This window comes from Micromesistius poutassou, assembly GCF_964030765.1.
Source record: "Micromesistius poutassou genome assembly, chromosome: 4".
Taxonomy (NCBI): domain Eukaryota; kingdom Metazoa; phylum Chordata; class Actinopteri; order Gadiformes; family Gadidae; genus Micromesistius; species Micromesistius poutassou.
Genome location: NC_140274.1, coordinates 22,389,956 through 22,404,920, shown reverse-complemented (window position 1 = coordinate 22,404,920; position 14,965 = coordinate 22,389,956). Strand labels below are relative to the sequence as shown.

At 41.5% G+C, this 14,965-nt stretch overlaps 2 protein-coding genes across 5 annotated transcripts in view; one reads left to right on the top strand and one right to left on the bottom strand.

Moving 5' to 3' along the window:
• Positions 1-14,965, bottom strand: part of nf1a (neurofibromin 1a) — a 55,232-nt gene that overhangs the window by 8,608 nt on the left and 31,659 nt on the right. For all 3 annotated transcript variants that reach the window (XM_084467021.1, XM_084467023.1, XM_084467022.1), the window contains 19 exons: positions 13,350-13,508; positions 13,145-13,242; positions 11,982-12,128; positions 11,462-11,608; positions 11,234-11,344; positions 8,088-8,520; positions 6,978-7,318; positions 6,271-6,473; positions 5,214-5,407; positions 4,736-4,876; positions 3,084-3,363; positions 2,497-2,711; positions 2,291-2,352; positions 2,047-2,188; positions 1,803-1,904; positions 1,169-1,309; positions 755-881; positions 276-407; positions 30-165 (listed from right to left, as the gene is read on the bottom strand). In XM_084467021.1, coding sequence (XP_084323147.1) covers positions 30-165; positions 276-407; positions 755-881; positions 1,169-1,309; positions 1,803-1,904; positions 2,047-2,188; positions 2,291-2,352; positions 2,497-2,711; positions 3,084-3,363; positions 4,736-4,876; positions 5,214-5,407; positions 6,271-6,473; positions 6,978-7,318; positions 8,088-8,520; positions 11,234-11,344; positions 11,462-11,608; positions 11,982-12,128; positions 13,145-13,242; positions 13,350-13,508 — 3,311 coding nt within the window. The remainder of the gene's footprint in view (positions 1-29; positions 166-275; positions 408-754; positions 882-1,168; positions 1,310-1,802; positions 1,905-2,046; positions 2,189-2,290; positions 2,353-2,496; positions 2,712-3,083; positions 3,364-4,735; positions 4,877-5,213; positions 5,408-6,270; positions 6,474-6,977; positions 7,319-8,087; positions 8,521-11,233; positions 11,345-11,461; positions 11,609-11,981; positions 12,129-13,144; positions 13,243-13,349; positions 13,509-14,965) is intronic.
• LOC311342212 (uncharacterized protein) lies at positions 4,345-10,387 on the top strand. 2 transcript variants are annotated; one of them, XM_084467024.1, is made up of 3 exons: positions 4,345-4,515; positions 8,691-8,826; positions 8,916-10,387. In XM_084467024.1, exon 3 carries the CDS (start codon positions 8,922-8,924, stop codon positions 9,552-9,554), a length of 633 nt encoding a protein of 210 aa, XP_084323150.1. In that variant the 5' UTR covers positions 4,345-4,515; positions 8,691-8,826; positions 8,916-8,921; the 3' UTR covers positions 9,555-10,387. The 2 variants fall into 2 exon arrangements, with proteins under 2 accessions (XP_084323150.1, XP_084323151.1); XM_084467025.1 differs by having other exon boundaries at positions 4,389-4,515; positions 9,073-10,387.

The window sequence follows — 14,965 nt, the reverse complement described above, 5'->3', positions numbered from 1 at the left end:
AAGTTTGGACTTTTGTTTGTTGGCTCTACCTGCAGCTGGGTTCAGCCAGGTGGCTGGAGTAGGTGTCCATCGGAACGGTGTCCAGCGACAGGCCCGACAGCAGCAGTGACTTCCTGTGCTTCAGGCTGCAGCGACTGCGGACTTCCTCAGAGACCGTCAGCAGAGCTGTTAAAAAAAACAACAACAGAAATGTGTTAAATCGTTAATCTGAAACGGTCATTACGTCATAGGTATTATCATCACATTGGTATGAATGGACAACAGTGTATACATACCAGCCAAATAGGCAACACTTTGGGTGTTTACTTCAAACTTGTCGCATTTCAAATGCTTGCTGATGAGCGCCAGGAGTGTGTGAAGAATGCGGACCGTTCTCGCAACCGTGGTCGGGGACGGATGCCTATAACCTAAAAGATAAAACATGCAGTTTTATTTCTTCATAATTCTCTGCAGCTCCGTCACTGCTGGCGAAGTTCACGTGTGAACTTTGTGAGTAATTCAGAGAGCTAGAGGTGTCCCCTGGGCGGGCCATTACTGTATGATTTACTAAAGGCTGTGCTTAAAAACTAAGAAACGCAGACTGCAATCCTTTTGCATGTATTACATTGTGGGGGAGTTGATTTTAAGCAAAATATGTCATCGTTGGATGATGTCAGTGATAATCCCACAATCAACTTACCACAGGGGATAAGATAAAAGTATTATAAATTAAATATTATAAGCACATGCGCACACACACACACACACACTTTACCTTTGAGGAGATGGCCCACCAGTGCAAAATTGAAGTTGGAGCTGAATGTCAGGCCCACAAAGTGATCCATCTGCTTGCAGTGCCACTCTAAAGGATGCCTGATCTCCATGAACACTTCCTCTGGACTCTGGTTAGTCAGGAAAAAGGGAAGAGGAAAATTTAAATGGTTCCCAGTATTTATTTGTTACAAACATAGCTACGCAAGTCACATAAAGTCATAGCATTAATTGCCCCCCCGCCCCCCCCCCCCCCCCAGTGTAAAATGAGATCGCCCTTGTTCTACCACCCAGACCATACGTCCCGCGGGACGCTCCAACACGCCATGCCGCCATAGGGTCGATTCTGGAAATGTGTGCTTGTGACGGCCAACTCAAATCACACCTGGTGGCGCGTGTGTGTGTTCCTGCCGGCTACCTTGTCGTTGAAGACGCGCAGCGTGTCCAGGGTGTGGAGGTTCTGCTCCAGTAGGGCCGTTCCCGCTGAATAGAGATTGACTTCATCCAGCTGCAGCACAGCCACGGCCACCCAGAACAGAGCCTTGTGCATGGGAGACTCCTAGTACAGAAAAACAAAGACGGACACACAATGGCAAACATTAAGCGTTAGGCCCCCCCCACCCGACAACACTCGGCAAAGTTCACCAGATGGACTTCATGTCTTCATTGAATTCTAAAGCCGACAGATCATATTCATATCTACCAACTGTGTAGGCCTACATTTCTGACGACGTGTAACTGAACGGCTGTGAACTGAAGTTCTGTAGAGGGCCTAAGTGAGTATCGTACTAATTGTGTACGTTTCTGCTCAGGTCCTTATCATAGGTCGCATTTTACATTTTTTTCAATATTTTGTTTCGAGATAGTTAAAGCTCCCCGATAGCACCCTTGATGTTGCGAAACAGCCACTTTAAACTTTCTTTAAACATTCGCTCTTAGTGTAAACCGATGCGGGCATCTGACGGCAGAAGTCAAGCGTGTACAGTGATGATGTTCCACGATCACATGAACACATTGTTTGTCCGGCTTTGATTGTGATGCTTTGGCCGTACCTTGCAGAGCAGTGGTTGTAGCTTCGTCAATGCGATGACTGTGGCCTCTATCAACACTTGGCTGTTGTAATTATCTGGCCCCTTCAGGCAGCTCTCCAGACCCTGGGTTACAACATTGTTGTAAAGAAACGCAGGACATTAAGCAAGTGTACTTATTGTTTCCGTATGTAACTCTGGTTGAGTTATTTACAGCAATTTACTTTGGGCGTTCTGTTGGACAACGAGGTAGTGCGAGAAGACTCACCCGGTCGATGCTAAGCAACGGGCTGGCCTTACTGAGGATGCGGATTATCTGTTTGATCTGACCATGGGTCACCGTTTTGCTGATGCAACCAAACACAACCAGAGCCCTTGGCTGGAGCGATGGATTGTATTGAAAGGCAAACCTGGCCAAAACACACACACACACACACACGTTATTCTCAGCCCTGGTAAAAAAAAAAATTCAACAAATACAAAAAAAAAAAAAAGATTGTAGCTGTCCATACTTCTGTGCCAGCTCGGTCCACTGGTCAAGCCACTTGCAGCCTGGGATGTCCCTCATGCACGCCTGGCGAGGAGATCGAAATGATGAACATTAAGAAAAGCAGCGTAAAGTACACGGACCTATGCATCATGACTGAGGAAATCGCAAGGAGCGCCATAAGGACAGGGGAAAGGCCGAACTTGTGACTTATGTAAATGTGACACAAACCTCCATGATTTCAAGCAGGGCCTCTGTGACCGTCTCGAGGGAAGACAAGGCAAAGGTCTCCCTCTCGTAGGAGCCCGGGGAGAAGGAGCGGTCGCGGTAACTGGAGCGGAACGCGATGACTGCCGCCGACTTCACCTTGCTGATGCCGAACAGCAGGTAGAACTTCGGCAGAGAGAACTCTGTCAGGCTGAGTCGCAGCACCTGCTTCGTCTCCTCTGAAAGACGAGAGAGAAATGGTCAGAGAATGGAAACACAAAGTGCACATTTTAACAATGTTTTTTTTTTTACAGAGCATCGATCGTCCTTTGATTAAAACTTTTTTTTTTATATTAGTTTTTTGTTTTTTTGGGGTTTGAGAATGGATTAGTAATTAACACATTAACTAATCAACTCTAAACTAACAAGAAACAAAAACCAATCAACTGCTACACACTAGGATTAGACTTTTAGCCAGTACAACAATGCTACTTAAAATAAAATGTAAATGAAAAAGGAAAACAGGATAGTAGTCTTTGAAAGAAATTCGTTTTTTTTGAGATCACAGAACTTGAGCTCAGGGGTCAGGAGTCAGGGGAGTGTGACCTCACCGCTGAAGTTGAGCTGGGAGCACGTGCAGAGGGAGTGGATGATGTTGATGACCAGCCCGTGCGTGGAGGCCCGGAGGGAGAGGGGTCCAGTGGCCACCAGCAGCGTCACCACGTGAAAGAGGTAGGGCAGATGGGCCGCCACGTCCAGGGAGTTGTTGAACGACAGCATCAGCATGTAACGCGCCAGGATGGCGATGTCGTCCCACATGAGGTGCTGCTCTAGCGTCGGCGTGGGGGACAGGCAGGTCTTATCGATGATCTTGCACATCCGACTGATTACCTAGAGAGAGAGAGAGAGGGGGGGGGAGGAGCCAGTACAGGTGTGATTCAATTGATGATCAGCTTTAGGGACAACTTTCCAACCACTCAATGATAAAAGGGTAGCAAACATTTCGCAATTTAAGAAGTGTTATCTTCGACAACCTCACTGCAACGAGTGAAAGCCTTACTTTGGGAAGCCACTCAAACATAATTGGATGTTCACAAAGAGAATAGAATGACATGTTTAGAGTCACAAATGATCTGATTACTTTTATTTTGAGAAATATCTTGGGATATTTTCCGTTTTTTTTTTCAAGGGATATTTTTCAATACAGTACAAATATATAGGCATTATGTCGATTAAATTGGATAATTTTTTCTCATCTCAAAGCAATAATAACACTAGCCTTTAAAGTGTGTATAAAGAGTGTGACCATGAAATATTTTTAAAATAATATTATGTTCAATAATAAAAATAATTAAATATTTTATTACTATTTATAACTACGTTTACAATCATATATATATATCATATATAATCAAATATATAATCATATATTTTAAACAATAATCAAATACTATTGAATAATTTTTTATTGTAGAAGTAGTACAAGGAAATATCGCCAGAATTTATTTTGGATGGTATGATACTTCACGTGGAATTTCAAGGGAATATAGCAATTCTATGACTATGAATTCTAAGTTAGGGTGACATAAGGACAAGAAGAAACAAGGAGCCATTGTGTTGTGTCTGTTTGTCTGCCATTACATCAGTTGTGGCTGGTACATTTGATCAAAACAGACGTAAAAGCAAGAACCAATGCATCTTGTAAAATACCTTCGGCGTGTCATCAGTTAACGTAAAATCAAATACCAATAACCAATGAATCACACAACTCAAATAACACTTGAGCTTCATGTGTTATTTAGCAAACCATCTTCACAATGCCTCCCATTCACCAAGACTGCTATAGTGTGCGCCATAACAGAGGCAAGGGCCAGGCTTTTGTGTTGTAAGTCGGTTCCATTGTGGCGATTTAGCTCAGTTGGAGGGTGAATTGGTCTGATGAGCACACTAAATAAATGACGGACCATTACTTTGCTACTTTGGATATGTTAAGTCAGAAAGGGACATTTCAAATGTAACATTCTGGCAGTATTTCCTTGAAGGGTAAGTGTGTTATTCAAATGTTTTGTCTAATGTATTGTCAATGTGTAGTTGATAATGTGATTAATGTGTTACTATAGTTAATTTTATTGATACAATTGCATTCCTTGTAACTTATGCTGCATCTATTCTGGATTCAATTGATGTTTGATTCTATTTTATAAACAGCAGTTGTTGTTTTTGTTAATAATTAACTCTCAGTAGACAAAAAGACTTTTCTCACCTTGCTTGAGACCAGCTTAACGTTCCCTGAAGCCAGGGCCACCGCGGTGTCAGCCATGACCTCGGCCTTGATCGAGCCCAGGCCCCCCGTAGCGCTGGTCTTAATGAAGCTGTCCAACACCACGTCCAGCAGGTCCGTTATCTAGGAGCCAATAAATGGTCAATGAGCATATATTCAGGTACTAAAATTTAGTACATTACACTTTCACGTTCATTCATGTTATGGCTTTTCCAACAAAAAGGTGAGGTTGACTCATACAGCGAACATAACTTTGATTCATTCGATTTTTTAAAATCCTAATAATAATAATAATAATAATAATCTCCTGTTAAATAATCCCACCCCTATAGGACCTGCCAATGGCTAGCTTCTGTTTGGTGCTACAGCGTACTTAACTTTTAAATAAAAATAATAATAATAAAAAAATTTAAACATGCATTTCAAAAGATTTCTGCGCGGAGAGTGTCGAAACTCATACCTGTCCCAAACTTCCCCAAATCTTGGCCTGGATGGACGGGTACATCTGCTTCTCGTTGATGGTCATGGTGATGAGCTTGTCCAGTATGGCGGTGACTCGCTGGCGCTTGGCGTCGTCCGTGTGCTTACAGAAGCGCACCAGGTTCAGGAGCCACGGGGTCATGTACTCCAGACACAAGTGCTTCAGCTCTATACCTGAGAGGAGGAACACAAAGTGTTCATTAATACTTAAGAAAAAAAAAAAACGACTTGTGATACAATATGAACAGCCACCTCAAGAGACTACCACAAGAACCACACGAAAAAACTAAATCCATGGGCTTAGAAACAAAGTACGCAGTGGAGGATAGATTTGGAAAGAGTGGAGGGATAGTGAAAGAATATTGTAGATGTGATCTGTGAAGGCTGTGAAACAATTTACAAATATGACAGCGATAACACAACCAACAAAGGGCAAATTTAATCTGTGATGCACACAATTGGCGAGAATTTTTGGTGGGAAGATTATTCCTGGATGCGAACCGACCGGGTAGCGTCCAGGCATATTCTTCCCGCCAAAAGTGAGCAGTGCCGTTCTGTGGGCGAGTTGACTAAAGTGAGGTCTGGGACACCCACAAGACCATATCACTAGTACCCGTGCTTGTTTTTTTTTGTTTGTTTTTATCAACGGGGATTGACGAGGTACCAACCACGCTGTATTGACGGAGCTAGTCTTACGCATCACAATAGTTCGAATCTATCCATCAAACACGACCGTCATTTCCCCAGATGTTCCGTTTTCAATGGCAAACAAAGGCCACTTTGTTGGTGGTCTTTTGTTGTGTGTTTATGTGTACATCAAGATTATTATTTTGTTTTATATTTTAACATGATCTTAATGTTGATAATAGGGTTAGGGTAAGGGTGATAATGTTAACGTTTTCCCTGCCTACAATTTGTCGTGCAAACGGTAACCAGGTGCGTCGATGACTTTGGTGGCTTCAATCAATCGTGTCTATTTTGTTACATTTAGAAAATGATAATATACTCAAATCAAACATGATCCTCTTTTTACTTACTGGACTTGCTGAAGCCCGATATACACTCCTCGAGGAATTCCAATGTCAGATGAGGCTCGTTGGCTGCAAGGGTTTTACTGATGGACACGATGAAGAGCGTGTTATTGGCTGGAATACAAAGGCCTGAGGTCTCCAGCAGCTGGCCTTCGATCTTCAGGTTGAAGGTGCAGGTCAAAGCGCACAGCAGATTGTAGGCCGCAGATCTGTTGGACAAAGTGGAACGCAGAACAATGGTTTTAACGAATACACGACAGCAAATGACACTTGAAAGGAATCACCGCAAAAATCATTATTATGCAATGCTTTCATAACAAAATTATTCATTTATATCAATATATAAAATTAAAAGATTAAGTGCGTATACATGCATGCATATATACATAGACGCACATACACATAGACGCACTCATTATTTTGAGGAACAATTTTTGTTCATAACATTTTTAATTGTGAACACATAAAAAAAGAGTTCTAGGTGGGAGTGGCACACTACACACTATACGGGTTGGTGGAGAGTCTGGAGAGAACGGGATTTTACTCCCGTTTTCTCTAAAAGATGGTCTTATTTCAGTAACTGTGATAACATAGCATAGTTTACTATGTTAAAGATCACATAAGACCGATCTACATTTACAAAGAAATACATAAAACCGCTCTGGGTTCACAGCCCCTTTTCCGTGAACCAACGTCCTCTCCACGTGACTGACCGCAGGCTGGGGTCCGAGCTGCCCAGGTTGAGCAGAGCGATGTTGAGCAGGGTGCCCGGGACGTCTTTGGGTCTGATCTTTGTGTGCTGGGGGATGGAGTCGGGCTGCGACAGCTCCCACCGCGTGCGTATGTGGATGATGGACTGCACGATGGCGTCGCACTCCTGGTGCATGAAGGTCAGCGGGGTGCCCTGGTTGGCCATGGTCAGGGTGAACTGGCTCTCGTCCACCAGGCAGATCTCCTCGATCTCGGAGGCGTAGTACACGTCGTTGAGGAACACCGGCTGGCCCAGGACGCGCGTCCTCTCCGCAGACGTGACCTGCACCGCTGTGGAGCCCACCTGACAAACGGACAACATGGATTACTTTTAATGTTCATTTTTGGCCTCGAGTGTTTCCGTAACCAAATGATCCTTAGTAAGTTTTGGTATGGGACGTTATGTTGATCGTCAACACTGACAAAGCCGTTTTTTCAGCTGATGAAGACGTCGGCCGTATGGGAGCACTTTAAACTAACCGATGGTGTCAAGTACGAAAAAGTGCAAAGTTTGTCAGCAGAAACGTGCATACCATGGGGCAGATTGTGTCCTAAATCACTTCAAAACTTGAGGAAAGTTTTAGGAAATGTGAATAGTGTAATTATTGAGCATACGGCATAGGTGGTTAGCCTGTGGGCCTGATCAAGTGCTTTCACAATTTAAATCATTAGTTTAGTCATCAATAAAACATTCTATATACTATAGGCCCGGATGGATTGATGGATGACGGTTGACACCTACACCTCTATAAAGAGGTGAAGGTGTCGTTTGAAAAGTCCATCCATAAATGTTTAAATCTTTTCATTCAATTTTGAAATGTAAAAATCGAATATATCTATCGGAACCATAAGGATTATCTGAAGCCTGAAATGATGTATCGGGGCCAGCCCTAGTTTTGTTTAACAATGCATAGCAGAAACTACACGCAGTACACACATGTAAATATAAGTTCCAGGTCACACAAAAAGTCAATGAATGGAAAGTAAATATTGGAAAATTGTATTCATGATTGAGCAGTAATGGTAAAAAAAAAAAAACAGCAAAAAGTATGAAATGAAAGCTCCTTAACTACCTTGATGGAGACTTTGGTGTCTTTGTGGGCCAGCTTCAGTGCATTATGGAACACTTTGAGATCTTCCTCCAGTGCCAGCGTGGCTGCTGGTAGTTTCTGCTGGTCGGGCTCAATGTGCTCAGCCAGCCTGGCTGGAGAGTCGATGAACTGTAGCCGCTTGCTGCCTTTCAGCCCAGTCAGTAGACGCTCGTGGTACTTGGTGTACTCCCGGACCCAGGTGTTACAGTTGTAGACAAAGACCGCTGCGACATTCTCGTAGGCAAAGCCTGGAAACACGACAAACCACTTGGAGAGGAAGTCTGTCTTGAAGCGATTGCTGGGCCCAACATGGGTCAGATCCACTACAATCTCATAAGGCTTAGCGTAGTAGGGTTTGAGGGTGAGTAGGACGTGGTATATGAGGAGGTCTCCATTGATCTGTCCGGTCTTGAACCTAAAGGAGGGAAGAGAAGGGAAGACAAAATCATGGGTCAGTTAAATTGAACAAAAGCAGAATGTATTTAGAAATTGCAACAAAACAACTAAATTACAACTGAAAGAACAAACTAACATGTGCATATTCTTTTTATATCCCCTCATTTTTTTTGATTTGTTATAAAACAGGCCTGACGAAACCCTGAATCAGCCTGAGAGAGTGTCCATGAAGCGCCTTCACAGCATCTTATGAACTTTGGACTCCACACAATCGATTTTCATCTTCCAGGAGCGCACAGAATTGAGGAGGGTTCTGCTGAATAAGGTACTTACATCACATTTTTATAAAATGATGGGACTTGCAATGCATTTGGCTGCAAATAATAATACACACAATTCCTTTCTTTATGCCAGAGCACAATGGAGAGTTCTACAACCTTGATCTACTCAGTTCTACTGCTGAACCACCTGCCATTGTTTTTTACCACTACATTTCCCGTTCCTATAACAGGCTTTTCACTCTCCACTATTGATAAGCAAGAGCCGATGGGTACCTTATATCCTTTCCTAGACTCTAATAGCACGACCAATGGCACAGTGGCAGATTGTCTAATTGACAACAAGATGGCGATGGTGGCCATCGCCTCAGCCGTGGGCGTCATCGTCTGTCTCCTGGTGTCCACCCTGGTGTTGGCGTGTCAAGTGCGCTGCCTACAGAAGCGGATAGGCGCACTTCGGCCGTCACACAGCAAGATGGACTTGGTGAGCAGCTCGGACTACTGGGGCTCCGGCAGCCCGCTGCCCGAGGCCGGCGGGCTGGAGGGGCCGTGCGACGCCAGCATAGTGCTCGAAGAGATGAGGCCGTTCATCGAGAGGGACGCCACGCAGGACGACGAGAACGTGAACGCACGACGGGAGGACGAGCTTGAGCACGGCGGGAAAAGGGCAGCAGGGCGTGACCCTGAAGGAATGGCCGAGCGAATGCAGATCTCCAACATGAGCGACACACGCCGGGACTCCAAGGAGCTGGAGAACACGCCCTTGGTGGTTTGAACGGGTTATGTAGGTCAGCACTAACGACGCCTAACCACACAAACCAAGATCATATTGCAACTGCTAACGAAATCATGACCTTGATCTTAATTTAAAAAAAAAAAGTATACATTTCTCTCAGCCTCCTTCCCTTACATGGTTTAGCTACTACTTTGTCAGCTAATTTTAGCTTACTCAATATTAAAGTGTACTACCTTTTTTTCAGTATAGATACATTCCAACTATACAGAAATATAAGTCTTTGCATAGAAATCGAAGTAGTAAAACCAATTGTGACGACTAATGCAAACTAGGGCATTTGTGGCTTTGCTTATATTCCATATAGCATTGGTTCTCAAACGTTTTCTACTACTAGGGGAGTACCCCCTTCAAGATATTTTTGCAGCCGAGTACCCCCTTCACCGGCACAAAACATTTTTGGAAGAAAAAGAAAAATAACATTAAAAGTGTGCACAATTTAGTGAGAACATGGGCCTGTGCTTCTCCAGGAGAGGGTCAGAGCATGAAGAGGGGAATCCCATTACGATATATTCTTCTGTGTTCGGTGTATTCTGGTGTTTCTGGACGTGTGACCAACACAACATTGGATACAGTCAACATATAAACTGCTCTTTCCTGTAGGCCAGGCATACGTGTTATGATGAAATTAGATTAATTTACAGTATATTATAAAATCTTTATTCAACTATTGAATTGTAAAATAAAATGAGTTATATGTGCCTACTTAGTTTACAGCTCATTGTCAAGTGGAATTGTGAATGATTGAACAATTCAAAATGTTGGTAACTGTCTGCAATTTTTTTTTTTTACAATAAAGTCTTCACATAACTTTTAAATCAGCCATTTGAGTAATTTGCAGCAGTGGTTTTATTTAAAACGTACACGCAAACCAAGTCATAGAAGAAGCTTGAAAATGGGAGTTGGGACTACTACTTTGATAATCAATCATATCACCACAGTCGGACGGGTTAACGGGGCACATAATCGGGCGAGTTTACCCAGCGTAAAATAGCTTCCTGGAATACTTTCTTGATTTTAAGTTGTGTTCCTGAGATGAACAGCAATTTGTATTTGTAAGCTCCCGGTTATTTGTAGCCCTGCAAGCAAGAGTGAATGGCCCAGAAATAGCATGTGGGTTCACTATTTTGGTCACGTGGGTGCTTCAGGCACATTCACTCGGTCACACTGCATGCAAGATGTTCAAGCACTTGCATTATGGCCGCATGCCCATTGTCTTTATGTACATATTGAACAGAGTAGGTAGACAAATCTATATTTTGCAATGATAAGAGCAAATGGCCTGCAAGGCAGAGAAACACAACTGTACCTCAATTGGGATTTCTACTTGAGTTGCTTGAAACATTAAGAGTAATCAAAGGGTGTATGATTGATGAGAGGCTCATCTATCATAGGCAGATAGATAGTTCAACCCAAATGATTGTGATAAGTCGGTATCAAAAATACAGACAATAAACTGCTCTTTTTTGGAAGTAGGAATAGTTTCAGTAGGTACTTGAGTAGTTCTGTGATCATTAAAAGCTGTACAAGATATTTTAACAAAGTCAATCAGCAACAATTCCTCAACAGCTGCCCAGTCTATAGTAGCAGGGCACACAATTAGCCTGTCGCAACGATTTGGTCAATTTCTTCAAAGATGCAATGTGTATTAAAGCCCTTACCTGCGTGCAACGTAGTAGAAAACGGGGTTTCCCATTTTGGACGTTCCGGCCTGATAAAATATATTGAGGGTTTTCAGCGCTTTAAACTCCTCTTTTTCATGGACTTGATGCCTAGAAAGATATTGTAAAAAAAAAAAAAAACACACACATTAAAACCTGTTCAAATCAAAACAAAGCAGACCAAAGCAAAAAAATGATGAGAACATTTTTATTAGCACCAAATCGCACCTGGTCATGAATTCTTCAAATTTTGAGCTGGTTAGGTTGAGACTGGACCAGTGCGTGTCAGCCACAGGCTTGTGCTCCGGAGGTCCAAGGTAGGCCAGCAGGGTGGCCATCTTGTCAAACGGTCGTCTCCCCACTGCCTTGTGGTCCCTGTGCAACCAAGACCGGAGGGAGGGATTTGATATATTGATTAGAAGCATGGCGCAAAAGTGGAGCCACACGAGCCTGGAGAGGGTGTGTATAATGACGTGTTTGTCAAATCATGAGTCACCATTACAAAAAAGTGAAGTAAATGTTGATGGATTATCAACATTAACATCGCAGTTATTTTGAGTAATGAGGTAATTACACAACGTTTTCCGGGTGTTGGAGAGGATTGTCTGCATGAAGCAATGTATGCTTTGTGTGAAAGAATGAATGATTACTTGTCTTTCGTTTGGTTCCCAACATGTATAGTACCAGCATTATGCTTTTTTTCAGTTAACATCTCATGTGTGTGTCTCCATATCGTATCATCGCTGACCTGTTGCTGGAGAGATACTGTCCAATCCTCTCCTGGTTGTTCCACAGCAGCCTATGAAGGGCTAGTACGTTGCCATCACTGATGAAGGAGAGACTGTGGTTCACAGAGTCACTGGGAGGCGAGTCAGATGCGATGTCCAGGAAAAATCTGCAAAACAGCGTAAGAAAATGACAATAACTGATAATACGTCCAATCCGAGGGCTTTCCTCCATGAGCCATAGGCTCAATCACGTGACTTAAGACACTTATTGGGTTTCTCCTGCAGGAGACGGCCAGTGTGGCCTATTCAGATCCGGTCAGATCAAGCATGACAAGTAAAGCCACATGGTAAATCGTACTCCCATGAAGGAGTAAGAGGAACATTACTATATATTAGGGCTGTCAAATAAACGCGTTAATTTAGATTGATTAATCACAGAAAAAAATAACGCGTTACAAAAATGAACACCGATTAATTATTTTGTTTTTTGACACATACAGTATTCACGAAAAAAGTGTTAAAGTCAAAACAAGTATTGTAAATTTTTTGCCTGAAATGCATCTTGAGTGAGATGGAAATGTTATTAATTTGCTCTTAAAATGCACCGTATGTTAATGAAAGACATGTTTTAAAAATAGGAGAGACATTGAACTTTAAAGTATATTATGTCTATTATTCATTGAATCACTCATCTGCCATAATTTGAATTAAATTAATTTGAAATACTTTCTCGGCAAAATGTAAGTATGTGATTAATTTAGATTAATTAATCACAGAGCCTGTAATTAATTAGATTAATTTTTTTAACCGCTTGACAGCCCTACTATATATATATTATTGTAATGCATGGTGATTTCCATCTTGCAGTTTAAATAAAGAAATGAGAATGAGAAATGTCAAACATTTAATGGCAGTGTCCTGTTTGGGACATCTAAAATCACTACATTATGAAAGCATGCAAAGCAGCAAATCAATAAATCCTTTGGTAATTTTAGAATTTATCTGCATCTTGTGACATTATAATTTATTACGTTTTTTACATTCAAAGCCCACAACTGCATGGGTATCGGTTACTTTTCTAAAACCCAGTTATATATATATATGCTTATGGTACAATAACCCAATTGATTAACCAGTTAAGAGTACGAGAAGAACTAGAACGCGTTCTTCCTAGTGAGCTTACCGCCTGGCTGCATCGAAGTTGCTTTTTACAAAGTCGTTAAATGGTCTCATGTGCTCCTCCTTGGTAAACAAGACGTGGTTGGCAATACTCTGTAGGATCTGAAGGCAGAAAACAGTCAAGTCATTGGTGTCAACAACAACATGCAACCACAAAAAAAACATCAATATCATTCTTCCACCGATGTAATAGTTCCAATATGACATACCTTGGACATGAGTTTAAGACCCCTTTCTATCCTAGGCAGGGGCTTTTTATCCAAAATCCCTGCCTCATATGGGGACACGATAGCTGGGTTCACAAAGCGCAGAAACATAGCACTGCCTACTGCACCAATGCTGTTCTGGGGGAATCTTTGGCTCACCACCTTTAGGAGAATAGAAGGACATACCGAGTTAGGGGTGAGGACCATAGGGTAAAAACAACAATAAGAAAGCAATTTACCAAAGGGAAATTGTGAAATGTATCAGCCAAAAGATGAAACAAGAAACAGGGCAATAAAATAAAGTAAGGTAGTGAAAAGGGGACACCATGGATTGAGAAGGAAACGTATGGAAAAGGGCATTAAAATTATAAATTTTAATGCCCTTTTAATTGCAGTTATAAGATTTAATATAATTAATGTCCTCCACTCAATTTTAAAGGGAATAATTAAAATGATCAAGTAAAACATTTAAATTAATAAATAAATAAAAATGAAAAACATGAACAAAAAAGTGGATAGGATTGCAAAACATGGTAATCCATAAACACAGCGCTAATGAATGACTGAGAAAAAGTTTGAACTAAAAAAGTAAAGGGAGTATGATTGAATCAATGACTAGTGAACAAGGAGGCAGGAAAAGTACAACCATGCATAATGAAGCCAAGCAGTACAATGACTGTGATCACCAAAGTGCATCAGAATTTTCATTGCATCATCATGGCCTGCGTCCAAGATGAGCACTTTTTCAAAACATTTTGACACATTCCACTTTGCGGACAACAAAAAAAAAATGTAAGAAAATTTGCCAAGCAAATATATTTGTGGTTGTTTGACATGTACTTTTTGGCAATATGTAAATTTAGGTAATGACATTGGCTTTGAATAAATACTATCCAATAGTATTATTCAGGTTCACTTTTTCAATTCTTGCAACTTCTACAAATCTCTGCAAAATCGCACAAGCTTGCATTTTTTGTCCAATAACTTCTGCATGAAGTGGCAAATCATTGCAGTTTCCCTTGAGTTTGACCAATCATCCACACAAAATGTCACTAAACAAACCAATTTCCTCCTTAACGGTTGTGAACAAGCTGGCATGTCTACGAATGGCTCCCAATAAACAAATTCTAACAAATATATAAATTTTACGCATCACATATTTCACCTATATTAGGAAAGCTGCCAAAAAAAATATTATTTTGGTCATGGCAATGACAAAAATCATGGATTGACAGAACACAAAAATAGGCTAGCATGACAGTTCCCATTTAAGATCTAATTAAATATTACTACAAAATATTTCTTATTGTCATACCAGGTTTTAACAAGATCAAAAATGTTTGCGTTTAAGAACCAAGAAAAGATATACACTACCTAAGATTTTGAATTGCTCTTTATCACTTTTATACCAACAGGTCAAAATGTATGAGTTTTGTGACTACGGTTGCAAGTTAGATGGTTAATGCCAGTGTCTGTTAATATTCATGCGTTTAGGATATGGGGGAAATACTCAAATCAGAAACCAAAAACTGTACATTTTAGCCACATGTTATAAGGAATCAGTTGGAGCCTCATACACTGATTTGATATCATGAACAGAATATTTATAAGTCATAAGT